At 37.8% G+C, this 15,765-nt stretch overlaps 1 protein-coding gene across 4 annotated transcripts in view; it reads left to right on the top strand.

The window, feature by feature from the left end:
* ADGRG6 (adhesion G protein-coupled receptor G6) overlaps positions 1-15,765 on the top strand; it is a 145,783-nt gene that overhangs the window by 54,081 nt on the left and 75,937 nt on the right. For 2 of the 4 annotated variants that reach the window (XM_068550807.1, XM_068550804.1), the window contains exon 3: positions 13,761-14,102. In XM_068550807.1, the coding sequence (XP_068406908.1) occupies positions 13,761-14,102 (342 nt within the window). Of the gene's footprint in view, positions 1-13,757; positions 14,103-15,765 lie in introns of all 4 variants that reach the window. The other 2 variants (XM_068550805.1, XM_068550803.1) reach the window with 1 other exon arrangement.

Below are 15,765 nucleotides of genomic sequence, written 5' to 3'. Positions count from 1 at the left end.
AGGAAATTTGTAACTTTGTGTACCGGCATTAGACAGTGTGACGGAATGAACTGAAGATAGGTCGGTCATCTTAGAGATATCCATTTGGTTTTTCTTTTTTTCCTCTCTACTTACATTTTTATTGGATATAACCCAAAGAATCAAAGAGGAAGCAGACAGCAAAGGGCTCCCACCCAAGCTATGTCCAAAATCTATTTTATTTTACTTCTCTGTATTCCTTACCCCAGTTACCAAAGGAGGTCAAGAGGAAAATGTGATAGTTTAACCTGCCATAATGCTATTCCAATTGTATCTAACAAGATGCCACTCATCTTGAGATGATTTAATCACAGCTTATATCAAACATTCTGAGTGCAGAATGTTCCCTCCAGCCTTCCCCTAAAATCCTGGATCAAATCAACTGAGCATTGGCATTATCTTTTCTTTTTTATTTCTTTTTTTCAGTCTGCTGAAGACAGCAAAAGGATCAGCACATTTACATTACTTGGATGTTGTACCAAGTGGGGTACAATTGGGTATACTCTTTTTCATTAAAATTTGCCTTTATTAAAGGTTTTGATAGAAAAGTTACTCTAACATGAAATTTTCTACCTAAAGTCCTTATTTTTTATACTTCTGAAAAGACTGTACCCTAGGAGGTAGATGCACATCTTTTTACATAGTTTCTACATCACTAGAAGCCCTGTAAAAATATCAGACTGTGAATTGAAAGGCTGTACCTAAGAATGATATCATGAAGCAAATTGATAGAACTAAACAGGATATAGTGGAGCCTTTGTCTTTTGCTTCAGCAGCCCAAATCTAATTGTTGAATAATGTGTTTTAGAGGACAGTGGTGTCTTTCATTGAAACGCTGTGCAAAAAGTTCCAGCCAGGCAGTGTGCTATTTCTAGTCAAGTGTATGGAGCGTTTACGTACTGAGAGCAGCTGTACAGATGTTAGCATAGGAGCAACTCCGAAGCCAGTTCAAATGGAAACTTCGATTTGCATCCAAAAGATCTTATGTGAACTATAGGTGTTTAATTTTCAGCTCTCCAGTGAGCAAATGTTTAAATATAGTAAACAGAAATGACAAGCTAGGCTATCCTTTAAGGTTTTGCTTTTCTCATATTCTTCTGTGAAAAGGGTCTTTGTTGTTTGAGTTGCTAATGACCAGATATGATCCTGCATTTGTTGCTATACATTAAGTTTTTCATACAGTCATTTAGAACATTTCTCTTTTATGTTTTAGCCGAGAGCTTTGGCCTGCATTTTAAGTTCAGCATGGTTCATATATTTCTTATTGACTGTTGTTTGTTATGAGACAGAGGAACTTGATCTGCATTGTTCACTTTTGAATCATGACTTATAGTTTTGTAGAAAAATAATTGTAAAACATCATAAAATAATATCCATAAAAATGGTGTGTCGGAGAAAAATATTTTTGATAATTTAAGAAAATATTCCTTTCAGGCAAAATCACCTATATGCAAACTATTAACATCGCTTTACAAGCAAATATTAACTTTTATTAAAATTTCAATAAACTTCTTTTGTTTTGGCTCATTTTGCATAGTGAGGCTAGCAGTTCTACTTAGAACAGTACCATGCTGGCTGGGTGGTCCTTCAGAAAAATGCCTGATGTCTTACTCATCCCCCAAATGGAAAGTTAGCCAATTATATTGGAGAAGAAAATCATTTTGCTTTTCTTGAGTAGAGATTTTACTCAGATTATCTTAGCAAATAATTTTCAGAAAAGATCTGTTATCCAGATATCTCCTACTTAATTCATTATTAAAGAATCAAAAAACCTAAAGTTCCTCACCTTTTTTGGATTGAGATTTGATGCCAAAATGGCATATAGCCTTCCCACCATATACCCTTCCCTGGGAAAATGATATGTGTGTTTCTAAAGCTTTGTATTTATATTGGAATCCCAAATTGCCATTGTGTGAAATTTCCCTTTCAGTTTTTCTCTAAGATGGACCTCCTTAAAGTCATTTCAATAATCACTGGGGCTCAGTCTGCCTAAGCATCAGTGTTATTTTGATGAAGGGAGGCGGTGACTGAACTATGTATGATACCTGGTACTGAACAAGAATAATATTATACCTATTATTATTGGAAAATAACTTCCTTAGATAACACCCTACAAAACTTCCCTACTTGCTGTTCTAAATGGGATCGTGAAAGGAATCTGTGTGTTAAAATAATATTTCCCTTTCCCTCAAACAACACTGCAAAGCTAAATAAATGATCGAGAGCATAGAAGCAATTTACAGACATTTCGAATGATGGCTCAGCTCCCTCAGTAGGGAGTGAAACAGTTATGTGCAGCCTGAGTACTCTGACACTCTCCAGCGACAGAGAGGTTTGCCCCAGTTCAGCCCTCTCAGACACTGACCAACGTCTGTTCTTAGGTTGCACCTCCAACTGGAAACACGCTGCCCTGTTTGCTCTGTAGGCCACCCAGCCCACCCACTTTTGGTGGTTTGGCTTCCTCTCTGGCTTGCCTGCAGGTGTGACCTTATTCCCCCGCCTATAACAAGTCACTCTCCCATTTTTCTGAGTTTAAAAATAAAGCTGGCTGAAAGAAGACAGTAAGCAAGTAGATTTTTATACTCTCCTGGAAACTTATAATTATGCAGCTTGGTGAACTTCATGAACTTCTTCCAGTGTGTTTTTGCTGCCGACTTGTGATTGATGTGGAGGCTCTCTCAGGGCAGAGGTGAAGCAGTTTAACTGTGGAGAAGTTGATTGAGTTGCCTGTATGTACATAACCGGCCAGAGGCTGTACAGAGTTACACCTACATCGCCTGGTCCCCGACCCAGTGCAATTTGAAATCAGATAAACATTTTGGCAATGGTGTGGCAAACCAAGGTTCGACCTCATTGCTCAATAGGTGTATTAATTTTATGAAAGTAATAGATGATTTTTTTCTTTTGTAAAGTAAGTTGGTAGGCATCAAGAACATACAAAAGCAGCTATATTAAGTAGAAAGGAGGTGATTTTTTTTTCCCTGATGTAACCACACTCTAAATCTTCACAATCTGTCACAGCTTGCTCTGTAATTCTAAGCCAGCAATATTCAAAATAGCACAATAAGTACTGTTAGAAAGATGTGGAAATTTCTTGAGCAGTCGGAATATATCCCAGAAGCCAGGATGTTTGCCGAGCATTAGCTCTACTTGCATTCAACCTGCACTGGCTGATTTACGGCTCCAAAGTGGACAAATAACACAAACAAGCTGAGACTCATGAATACTCAAAAAGACCCTCCTGCCTCATAATATCTTGAGCTGTACGTCGGCATACTCCTTTCCTTGGGGAGCATCAGATGTCTTCATGACTCTCCTGGAAGCTTCTTCCTAGTGGGGGGAGCAGTTGAAGCTCTGATGTGTGCGAGGCCCTAAGTTCATCACTCATACTAGGGTTTTAGAACCATAAGAGACATTTCTTTCAGCTGTGGAAACCAGGACCTCAATGGCTAGTCACTAGCTAGGGGCAGAACCCACTGTGATCCACTTGCAATATATCCCAGATATTCACACAACCATAGATTATTTCAAGAGAAAGGCAATTTAATCCCCTCTCATCTGGCACAAAGTAATCACTCACTAAATGCTAGTTGCTATTACAGTTGTTATTTTTATTTCTCTGCATCTCCAGAGAAGACGGGTTTATGACTTTTATATGTGTTTATATTGCTTATATTCACATTAAAAAAAATACCTTGAAAGGTATAATTTTAGATCTGGAAAGGATCTTGAGAAAGCTTCTAGTTCAGCTTCATAAGCATATTGTTCTTGCTACAATGTTTTTTTTTATTGTTCTTGCTACAGTGTCTTTTTCCCACAACAATAACAATTTTTTTTTTTTTATCAGATAGACCTTGTGATTTAGCTAGAAAGGAGTTGGACTAGAAGAAATCTTTTTAAAGTTCAACTTTAGAGTTTACGGAAAATATCTTGAGATAATCTATTTCTTTCTCTCCCTCTCTCACACACTTCTCTAATATACTTTACTTGAGATCTATGTGCAAAGTTAACATTATACAAATATTTTGAAAAGTAATTAATTCCAGTGATGGATTAACTTAAGGCAGTTAGCATATTTAAACAACCTATTTATGTATAAAATGGAAAGTTTTAACAAAAGAAATTTTAAAAATCTATATTATGTAATTTTTACATCAGCTCTTTCTTATCACTAAGATGTTTACATTAAAAAGTATTCTGTAAAAGGGCAAAATTATGCCAGTTGCATCTATAATTTGCTTTGCTCCAAACCTTGACTATTTAAACTGCTTCCATTATGTGTACAAACCTGAGTGTTTTTTGTTTTTTGTTTTTTTTATGTCTTCAAATTAAAGGCTCATTTGGAAAATTTGAGCTAAGATATATACACTTACTCAGCTACTACCATCTTCTTCCCAATATATTCTCCCAACTTATTAGGAGGGCAAGTTTGTAAAAGCAAAACTAGTTCTAGCTATTAATTTCAGGGACTTTACCTGCACCCACATAACAGGGACCTTTTAATCCTACCTTCCCTCTGACCACCCTCTGATAAACATATGTAAAGATATTTAAAAGAAAACTGAAAATGAATGGAAGTAGGGGCCCAGAAAATTGAATAAATGAATGAATGAATAAATGAATGAATGAACAAACTGAAATATGGCTAACATGCTCTGCTATTAAATTACAACCACAGTCACAACAGTAAAAGTGAATATGATTTGAGCATCTCACTTTGAACCAAGTACAGTCCTAGTACTTTACATGGATATCTCATTAGCTGCATTCATGTGCTTAAGAAGTTAGTCATGTGCTATTTAGCCAGTAATGACATCATTGCCTTCATGGGTATTAGAACTATAATTAGCTTTTATTAGGCTAAGACATTCTCTACTTATGTTGGTAATATTTAGCAATAATTTTCTCATTAATGCTAACATAAACCAGTTTTATCCTGCAATGCTGCCTAGATAGTCCGTATGGAAAGGCTTTCTGTGACATTCTCAAGTAAAATGAACATTTTTTTATAGTTCCCTCAGTTTTTTTTTAGGGGTAATATTACATCAAAGTAAGACAGATCTTCGATAAATGCTACCTTGGTCACTTTGCTGCCTTTTTATCTTACCCATCAACAGTTAGGCTTTGATTCACTGAATCCTTGTAGAATTAATCTTCCTTTACCACTGTAACTGCTTTTTTCTTTCCACAAACAAGCTGCCAGGATGGTTTCCTGTCTTTTGTCTCTCTTCTTGTCATCCGTCAGCCCTTTGGGTTAGGCTGCAGTGATTCTTACAGCAGTCTTTGTTCTGGTAATTTTGTGTTGTTTATGTGTACAAGGGTGAGGTTTTAAAAAATATCTGCTGTATACAAATCTGATTATTTTACTTTCCCCTAATCAAGACCTTTTTATTTTCCCTACTGCTTTTATTATATTTAAAAAAGAATTTTTTTAGCATGGCTGGCAAAATCCTGTAGAATCTAATCTCTGCCTATCTTGCCATCTTTATCTCATGTTTCTCCCCACCTTGCACACTCTGCTTCAGCTAAACTGAACTCTTAAGTTACTGGAACAATCCCTGCTCTCTCTCACCCGCAAGCCTTTGCAAACCGCTGACCCTACTGCACAGAACCCTCTTTTCTTTTTCTCCTCTGCTTCCCTTCTTCACTGGCCCACTTCTCTGCTGCATATTCAGGTCTCAGTTTCTTCCTCATCTGTTAGGAATGGCTCTGTTTCTACGAAATCTAAACATTGGTTATTGCACTCATCTACCTGCTCCATTAGAGCAATTTTCACATTGTATTATCACAATCTACTTATTTATCTGTATTTGTAGTAATCTCTACGTTCCATCATGTCAGGGATTGTACCTTGCCCACAACTGCATTCCTAGTGCCCAGCACAGTGCCAGGCACATAGATGCTTAATAAGTATTTACTGAGTGAATGGTTATGGGGAGATGGTGAGAGATGAGTTAGAAAGGGTGAACAGGACAAATATGGAGCGCTATATGTGTCATTCAAAGAAGCTTGTCTTGTTGGATTTCAGAGAAGATTTCAAGTTAGAGAAAACATTTTATTTTTTTAGTTTTTTATTTTTTCAATTCTTCTTTCTCATTTTGTTTTTATTTGTGTTTAAATTAGAAAGAGTGAAAGAATGCTAGCTACAGGGTGTAATATATTTTTTAATTTTATTTTTTAGTTAGTTATCTATTTTATACATATGAGTGTATATATGTCAATTCTAATTTCCCAATTCATGCCACTCCCCACCCCGCTTTCCCCCCTTGGTGTCCATACGTTTGTTCTCTACGTTTGTGTCTCTATTTCTGCCTTGCAAACCGGTTCACCTGTATCATTTTTCTAGATCCCACATATATGTGTTAATATACATTTGTTTTTCTCTTTCTGACTTGCTTCACTCTGTATGACAGTCTCTAGTTCCATCCACATCTCTGCAAATGACCCAATTTCATTCTTTTTTATGGCTGAGTAATATTCCATTGTATATATATATATATATATATATATATATATATATATATTACATCTTTATCCATTCATCTGTCAATGGGCATTTAGGTTGCTTCCATGACCTGGCTATCGTAAATAGTGCTGCAGTGAACACTGGGGTGCATGTGTCTTTTTGAATTATGGTTTTCTCTGAGAAAACATTTTTGTACTTGCATTTGCATTTTCACAGATATTTCTTGTAGTGATGGGGAGGATGAATTGGAGGTGACAAGACTATTGACAAAAAGACTAGTTACTGAGCTTTTTTCCAGGAGAGAAAAGACAAGAAGCTTAAACTAAGTAGCCATGGGAATGAGAGAAGGGGATGAATGAAAAACCATGAATAAAATCATATATGGTCATGGCCCTTGACAAACTATTTTAAGGGGTGTGGAAGAAGGAAGAGAGAAGGGATATTCAGAGTCCTAGCTTGGATGATTTTCTTACAACTAACACTTATAACATGGATAAATGGTTTGAGGAAAGATGTTTGGATTGAGGGATCTATGAGATATCCAAGTGGGGATGTTGAGTAGACATTCTCGAGTGCGGGTGTGGTGTGCACTAGAACATGTATGTCGTCAGCATTTGGACATAATGGAGACCTATGTTTAGATGAGATCACCCAGAGAGAATGAACGTGGGGGGAGAAGAGCTGAAGAGAGAGGAGAGCCCTATAAAGGAGTGGCTTGGGGCAGACTTGGTTTTAAGGATCAGAAATCCATAATGCAGGATCAACAGAGGTGGCACAGTAGGTGTAAGAGTTCTTGTCATAGAATCCAAGGAGAAGCCACAAAGAACAGCTCCTTCGTTGGTGACATGGCATGTCTAGAATTAAAGTCTCTGCTCTTCAAAGTTCTGCTTTTCTCTCATCTCTCTGTTCTTACATTTTTTCTCTTTCTCTTTTCTCCGTCTGCCCATCAGTGTCTTTGTTTGCAAGTGGCCAAGGAAGCTGCTACCTTTGAGTTTATATAACTTTGTCATTCTGTTGTTCATCGTTTTCTGAATAAATCATCCGTGCCTCTAACTTCAAAGAGAGGGCATCTGACTGAGTAGCCAAGCCCATGATTTGGTTCCCTTCAGGTCAGGGGTCCTCCCCTGGGGTCATGGGACAAATACAACTGCCAGAGATGTAGGAGAGGCAGATCTTCCTGGGAGCACGTGCACGCATGGAGACTGTGAATAGCTTCTGCAGTATGTTGTTACTTAAAGGAGTGCTTTTCAGGTTTTAATGTGCTTGCAAGTCACCAGAAAATCTTGTTAAAATACAGATTTTGTTGAGAAGGCCTGGGTGATTCCACTTGTCTAACGAGCTCCCAGCTGCTGCTGCTGCTGCTGGTCTGAGGCCCATACTTTGAACTGCAAGGATTGTAAGGGCCAGTAGAGCAGAGGTAAGCTCAGAGAGGGCAGAGGGAAAGGCAGGAGGAGAACAAGGAGACGGTAGGAACCGAGTGGAGAGACTGAGAATCAGGGAGTGTTCAGAGGCATCAAATGTTACAGAGCATGAGTGAGATCAAATTGGAAGCCTCTTTAGTATAAATAATCTGCATGATTTTGAGAATTCTTTCAACAGTGCTCAGAAGTCTATGCATTAGAGAGCAAGAAGGTCCATGGCTAGGTTAATACAGAGTTAGGGGTTTACAGTGCAGGAAAGGAGGGGATAAGAGACTTGAATGTATTAACCAGAAGGTAGATTAAGTGATAGGCCAGGCAGCTGTAGACTGTTTCAGATTGTGCATTGCCCTTAGATTGTTGTTGTTTTGTTTTTAACAGCTGGAGAAAAACTCAACCATTACTTAAGAGAGAATAGTTTCCCATGAGAATGTGTGTGGGTGTGTGTGCAAATGCATGCACGTGCAAGGGATATATATCTTGCAAGGATATATATCTACATAATAAGCTGACTCTAGAAGGATTTACAACAGTTGACTTGTTTGGAGCTCCCAAACGTATTACCTTTTGCAGTTACATATGGAATGTTCTCATGCCAAGGTGATTATGGAAAGACAGGATTCAAAGTTTAAGCATTAACAATATTACAGAAGACAGAAATGTGTTTGAGGGTGTGGTGCATATGGATCTCTTTGGAGCTTCAAAAAGTTGTCAAGCTTAATGGTGCCTCACCAAGAAACCTTCATTTCAACTTTTTGTTAGTTTTCTAGCAAGGCCAGACTTAACTGAACTCATTCGAGTAGAGTGGTACACTTTTGAACTCAGACCTAAGTCATTGCGGTACATTCATATTCATGGTGCTTCCAAAGAACATTCTGAGGTTGAAACATCACAGAGGGAAATCAGACAATTTTCTGGTTAACCCTGGGGAAGCCAGTGTTTTAGGAGGAGTTTGAGAGCAAACAGATATCCTTCCTTGGCTGCTGAGAGTTCTAGCAGGAGAATGGAATGGCCAACGTAACCTTGGTGAAAGAGTGACTTTCCCCTGGACGGCAATGCAGTCTTTGAGTGCAGAGCTTGAAGAGGAGTGGTGAGGGAGCGCGGGGATGCTTGCCAAGTCTGTCACATTAACAGAAACGCAGATGTCACAGCCAGATTGCTTTCCGAGTCCTTGCCATCCTGAAAAAATATGCATAGAGGCCTGAAATCACTTAAATTTAAATACTTACTTTGATGAAGTCATTCAGTTCTGTGTATTATCAGTCATTTAACTCATGCCAGCATCTAAAGTATTATTTATATTTTACATTTCAGTGATGTTATATCTGGCAGCATTTCACTTGATCTGGAGAAGTGGTGTGTGGCTGTCCTGGCTTGGTAATGATTAAGGCATCAGGCTGATCCTGGAGCTCTCAGTTGCCGCCCTGAGGCTTAATCTTCAGAAACCACCAAGGCTACTAAATATTTTAAACCTTTTTAAGCAACTCATTGATTAGAATTTAATAGATTCACATAGGTAATTCAAACAGTGACTTTGAACAGATGCCAACTGAATAGGCAACTGAAAGGAAATTTTTGGGAGATATTTTTTTCACCGGCCAGGTTTTACAACAAATTTATTAGTGGCAGTTTTACACACATTTAAATTAAAAAAAAAAAAAAAGATTTAAGTGCATTCATTTCTTCACCACTTAACACAGTATAGGAAAATCAGTTATTTTGTCTACAGATCTGTGTTGAAAGCCGCTAAAATTAATCTCTTTCTGTTTATCTCTTAGGATCTGATACTCCTGTCTTAGATTTTAAAGCACATAGTATTTGATTTATAGAGAAGTACTTACAGCAAAGGTGGAGTAAGAATCCAAATCTCAGATTTAAAAAAAATGAGATAATGGTTCCATTAAATCTAAATCTAAGTGTTCTTTATAAATGGAGATAGCCTTTGGCATAACTGGGAGGTTTTCCATTTCAGATTTGAGTTTCTTTGAAGAATAAGGTTTTGTGAAAATATGCAGAAGTAAATTATTACTCAGCATTGCAAGCATAGGCAAGAACCGAGGGTGGAATTTGGTTTGTTTGTTTAGATTACCTGAAAACTGCTTTTATAAATTATGAGTGTGAATATGTTATTATATCTGCCTTTGAGAACAACTTGAGCCAGATGTTTTGAGTTGGCTCGCTTTTAGAAAATGTTAACTCTGGTTTTACCAAGCCCTCATTCAGTGGCTACTTCAGTAGCCATCCTTTTAAGTAGCCCCACCTTTAAGAGAGAACAAATTAATTTCTTCGTGAACTGGCTCACTGTGTAGGAATCAATTAGCAGTGACATTTGATTGCTCCAAGTGGACAAATCCAAAGCACTACATTTCAGACTCTCTAACATTCTTTACTAAAATACTTCAAAATTAGTTTCTTAAAATATATCAATTTTAGGGTGATTACACTAAGTTTGAGTGTAAACATATGTTTACACTTAATTTCCTATGTTTAACTATGAAATTGCCCATTAAAAAGCATTGTCTCTTAAAACAAGACTTGGGCTCATCACTTTGCTGTGTCTTTTGTTTAATCTTGGCAACTTTTTTCCTCCTCTAGAAAAACACTAGACTTATATTCAAAGGAGCTGGTTTGAACCTTGGTCCTGCTATCAATTAGATATGTAACTTTGGACAAGTTATATAATCTTTAATAGTCTTATTCATGTCATCTGAAGAGGGAGGAGGTGCTAATTCCCAGGGTTGTTATGATGCCAAGTGAGATAATCTATGTGAAAGCCCTTTACTGTGATCTATAAATATAATGAACACGATGATACTGTGCCTAGTTTAATTGACATTTCATCCAATTAAGATAATCGCTATTTGGTAGCATTATCTCTAAATGCGGTTTAGCTACTGCAGATGAGAATCACATAGAAGAATGCTTTGAGTGCTTTTTAAGTGATTATTATGGGTGTCTTCTCTTTCTCTTTTCTATCACAATGAGTGCCTAAGGGAAAAAGCGATTCTGTTAAGGTGGGGTGCTACTTTTTCTGTCTTAAATTATTGATGCACAGATTTTGTTATAGTAATGATTAATAATAGCCAACATTTAAATAGTGCTAACTCTGTGGCCAGTACAGTTTCCAGGACCTTCCAGTATTAATCTATCTAGTCCTCCCTATAACCATGGGTGGTGGGCACTTTTATTACCACCAGTATAAAGTGGTGAAGCTGAGGTACAGAGAAATTAATTTATTCAAGACTACCTGGTCAGTGTGGTCAGTCAGATCGACTTGTTTTTATGCCTTTCATTAGCTCTAGGGAAGAATTTGGCAAAAATAATGTATCATGATAAAGACAACAATGAACGTTCGTTGGGTCTTGGATGTAGGGGATAGCATCTCATTTTGGAAAAATGATGCTGCGTGCATGCGTGTTGTGATGACACAGAGACTGTATCTTATTTTCCTTTCTTTTTTCCTTTTATAATCTCCAGTGCCTTTCACTGGGTACATTACTGTTAATCTACTAGGATTAGTTCTCTCTCCTGAGCCCAAGGTACAGTAACAGAAAGCTAAACGTGTCAGAGAGGCAGGCCCCGCTCATCTCAGTCTCTTGCTGTGAGTGAAACCATTGGAAGAAAGAGCCCCGAAACCCCATCCAAAGAGATATCTTTGCAGACCTTATGCACTCAGCCTTTTTTTTTGGACTTAGACTTTGGTTGACTTAGTTTCATATACTGTACTTAGTCATTCTTTAATTTAGGTGTGTTTTCCTTCATTTAAGTGACTCATTTATTTGTTCATAAATTTAACAAATTTTATCAAAGGTCTCCCATGTGGCGGGGGCGCTGCGAGGTCCTGAGGGGTAAGATGGTGACTATGACAGGACGTACCCTCTGCTTGTTGAGCCTGGAGAATAGCGGGAGGATCAGACGATAAACAAAATAACCTCACACATGGAATTGACCCAGCTACTCTGAATCCTGCTACAAGGAGAGGAGCACAGTGCCCCAGGGATGGATAAGAGAAGGCATTTGGCTAACACTTGATGACCATAGATTGTTTTCTCTGTCTACCCTCAGCCCTGTAAAAGATGTTGGAGACTTAGGGAGAAAGAGCCAGAGGGAGGGCAAGTTAGAAAGAATGGTTGGGGAGCAGAGTTGGCAAAGCAAACCCCTGCATAACACAAGGTGGCAGCAGGGAAAGGAAAAAAGAAAAACCTAACCTGAGCAGCGTAACACATCTAAATGCTTGAATGTATCACTGCATCATGGAAGAATAAGTAGTACTTGTACTAACTACCGTTTTCAAGAAAAGTCATTGCATATTCATTCTACTCAACCCAGTAAAAGAGGGAAGAACACAGTAAGTTGAGAGTGAGTTCCATTAACATGGTAGAAGTCTTTTGCTGTTAGAAAGTGTATGTGTCAGTTTTATGACAGTTTATTTATCCAGAATGTTGGATAAATGACATTGCTGCCTACATTTATACAAATGTTTAAAAGCAACATGAATATTAATTTCAAAAGAATCACTAAATAGAAAGACAGTAGACCTTGGTTTCTGGATCCAGCTGGTGACCAGGCCCTGGATAAATACTACTTGAGAAATAATTGATTGCTTTACTTTTCTTCCTACCTCTTATTATCATCTGTCATTACATTATTGTTTGTTTATCTTTGGGTCCAAAACTGAAGTGTAAGAGTTATTCAGACAGAGACTTTGTCTTTCCTGCTCATTGGTATATACTATTTAGAATAGTGCCTGGCATGTAGCAGGCACTCAATAAATATTCACTGAATGAATGAATAAATAAGATAATCGCACAGGTATATAATTACCAACTAAAATAAACAAGCGGGAGAAGTGAAAGTATTTTTCAAAACTATAAGTACTGGGCTTCCCTGGTGGCGCAGTGGTTAAGAATCCGCCTGCCAATGCAGGGGACATGGGTTCAAGCCCTGGTCCGGGAAGATCCCACATGCAGTAGAGAAACTAAGCCCGTGCGCCACAACTACTGAGCCTGCGCTCTAGAAGGCTCGAGCCACAACTACTGAGCCTGCGAGCCACAACTACTGAAGCCTGTGCGCCTGGACCCTGTGCTCCACAACAAGAGAAGTCACTGCAATGAGAAACCCGCGCACCACAGTGGAGAGTAGCCCCCGCTCGCTGCAACTAGAGAAAGCCCACATGCAGCAATGAAGACCCAACGCAGCCAAAAATAAAATAAATAAAATAAATAAATTAAAAAAACCCCAAAACTATAAGTGCTTCACACATACAAGGTGATGCTGTTTCTTTGAATTTTAGAAAAAAATACAATCTGCCAGAAGATAACTTGTTGAATTTTTTGTACTGGTAGCTAGCTTTCTCTTTAAACATTTATTTCCTAACTGTTTCTCTTCCATGGTTTGTAATATTGTTCTACATTTATGGTTCTATAAGATCCCCTCCACCCCAGCTCAGTTAGCCTGTAGAGTAGAGATTCTTAATCTGAGTCAGTGTACCTGTGTGAAATCCAGTGTTGCCTCCTGAGGCCTCATGTACTCCCTGAAATTGTATGCCAAGGGCAGTGGCCCCCGAACACTTTACTGGAGGGAGTTCCCCTGACTCTTAGCAGATTCTCAGCATTTATGAGCCCCCAGTTTAAAAAATCAGTGCTCTAAAATTTTGTATTTTTCTTTTACTTTCTGTTGCTCTTTTGGTTTTTCTTTTCCTTCTTGAGATGGTTTCGTCTTCCTTTTAACGTTGATGATTATGTTTTGGTATTTTAAAATGTTTACCGTTTGATTGTCCCCATTGTGTGGTACTCTTGGGTAATTGCACGCCTCTGATCCCAGCCCTTGTCTCTGTCTCTCTTTTGTCTGGCCAGCAGCGTGGGGATGTGCCAACTGCAGGGTCGTCCTCTCCAACCCTTCTGGGACCTTTACTTCTCCGTGCTACCCTAACGACTACCCCAACAGCCAGGCTTGCATGTGGACCCTCCGAGCCCCCGCGGGCTATATCATTCAGATAACGTTTAATGACTTCGACATTGAAGAAGCTCCCAATTGCATTTATGACTCATTATCCCTTGATAATGGAGAGAGCCAGACTAAATTTTGTGGAGCAACTGCCAAAGGCCTATCATTTAACTCAAGTGCGAATGAGATGCATGTGTCCTTTTCAAGTGACTTTAGCATCCAGAAGAAAGGTTTCAATGCCAGCTACATCAGAGGTATGTAAACCAAAGGCAGCGCCAACCTTCTGGTTTCATTTAGCATGCTCTACAGTAAACACGAGGGCCAGAAGACAGTTATGCTCTTTTATGTGAATGTGAATGATTAGGATTAGAATTTAAGTGCAAGAATCTGTTAGTGTTCTCTGAACGTTCTCATTAGTGATATAGTTACCAGATCCAAAATCTGGTTACAGTAGAGCTGAATTCTTTTATATTGTTTATATACAGAGCATTTAAAGGCTGCTTGAAAGACCCTGTAGATATCCCACAGCTAATAATTGAATCTGTAATTCTAACATCTCTCCATCAAACATTTAAAACATTCTTATTTAGAAATCCTTTTATTTTAGGCTTTAAAGATGTTGCCCTTTTCAGGAACTAGGGGGACAAATGCAGGAAATAAACATATAAATTAAAATGTAAAAAGAGCTATGTATAACTGAAGCTAATAAACAGCAGAGCCTGAGGAAAGCCCCTTGAAAATGGCGAATTGAAGGAAAGAAAAATATTTTTATCAGACATATTTCCTGGATTCTGGCATATCAGAACATTTAAATAATCTCATTCTCTCCAAGCCAGTCTTCGCTTAAGGAAAACTCAAGCTTTGAGACTGTGAGATTTTGTTATAATTTTTTTTTCCTTCTGAGCTGCTTAAGTGGGTGTTATGTATCAAAAAAAGAAACAAAAGAGAAAGGCACCACTCTGACCATTATTATTACAAATTGTGTTTTTGGTTTCAGCTTTATTTACTGTTTGTGACTGACATTAGATATATGTGTGGTTAATTGAAACACACATGCTTTAATTTTTCAAATAATGTTTTAAGGTTATAAGATACTGTAGGAAATTTGAAAATTAAAAAAGAAAAGCAAATTAGAATTACCTGTACATCTACCACCCAGCCATAACCACTAATAAAACGTTGATGGACATATTTCCTTCCAGCCTTCTTATTTTAACAGTGCATGTAGAATACTGGGTTCATATTGTCTAAGTATCCCTTTGGGTAAGTAGACCTATAAACTGCTTTATATATAAGGAGTAGACTAAAAAATCATCATTTTATTAGATTCCATCCTGAATTTTTGGCTAGAATATTTATATTAAAATGATGTTATTACTATAGAGCTATTCTTGGTATGTGTTAGAAGCTATTCAAACTAGTATTCATGTGAAGCCAGTACTGGAGAGTATTTTTGGGGAGAGCTACTTCTCTCTCCAGTCAGTACATCATGTTTCACAATATCTATAATGTTAGCACAGAGCTAAGTCCATTGTGTTACTAAATAATTTTACATATGTCACGGAAGGACTAGGCTAAAGCATTTTTATTTTGAATTTATCATGTACATAGTTATAGTCATCTCTGTTAGTCATCAGAATATTTATGTTAAAATGATGTTATTACTATAGAGCTGTTCTTGGTATGTGTTAGAAGCTATTCAAACTAGTATTCATGTGAAGCCAGTACTGGAGAGTATTTTTGGGGAGAGCTACTTCTCTCTCCAGTCAGTACATCATGTTTCACAATATCTATAATGTTAGCACAGAGCTAAGTCCATTGTGTTACTTAATAATTTTACGTATGTCACGGAAGGACTAGGCTAAAGCATTTTTATTTTGAATTTATCATGTACATAGTTATAGTCATCTCTGTTAG

Source organism: Eschrichtius robustus, chromosome 9, assembly GCF_028021215.1.
Source record: "Eschrichtius robustus isolate mEscRob2 chromosome 9, mEscRob2.pri, whole genome shotgun sequence".
In the NCBI taxonomy this organism is placed as follows: Eukaryota; Metazoa; Chordata; class Mammalia; order Artiodactyla; family Eschrichtiidae; genus Eschrichtius; species Eschrichtius robustus.
Note: the sequence above shows the minus strand (reverse complement) of the source record. Positions and strands in the feature narration are given on the sequence as shown.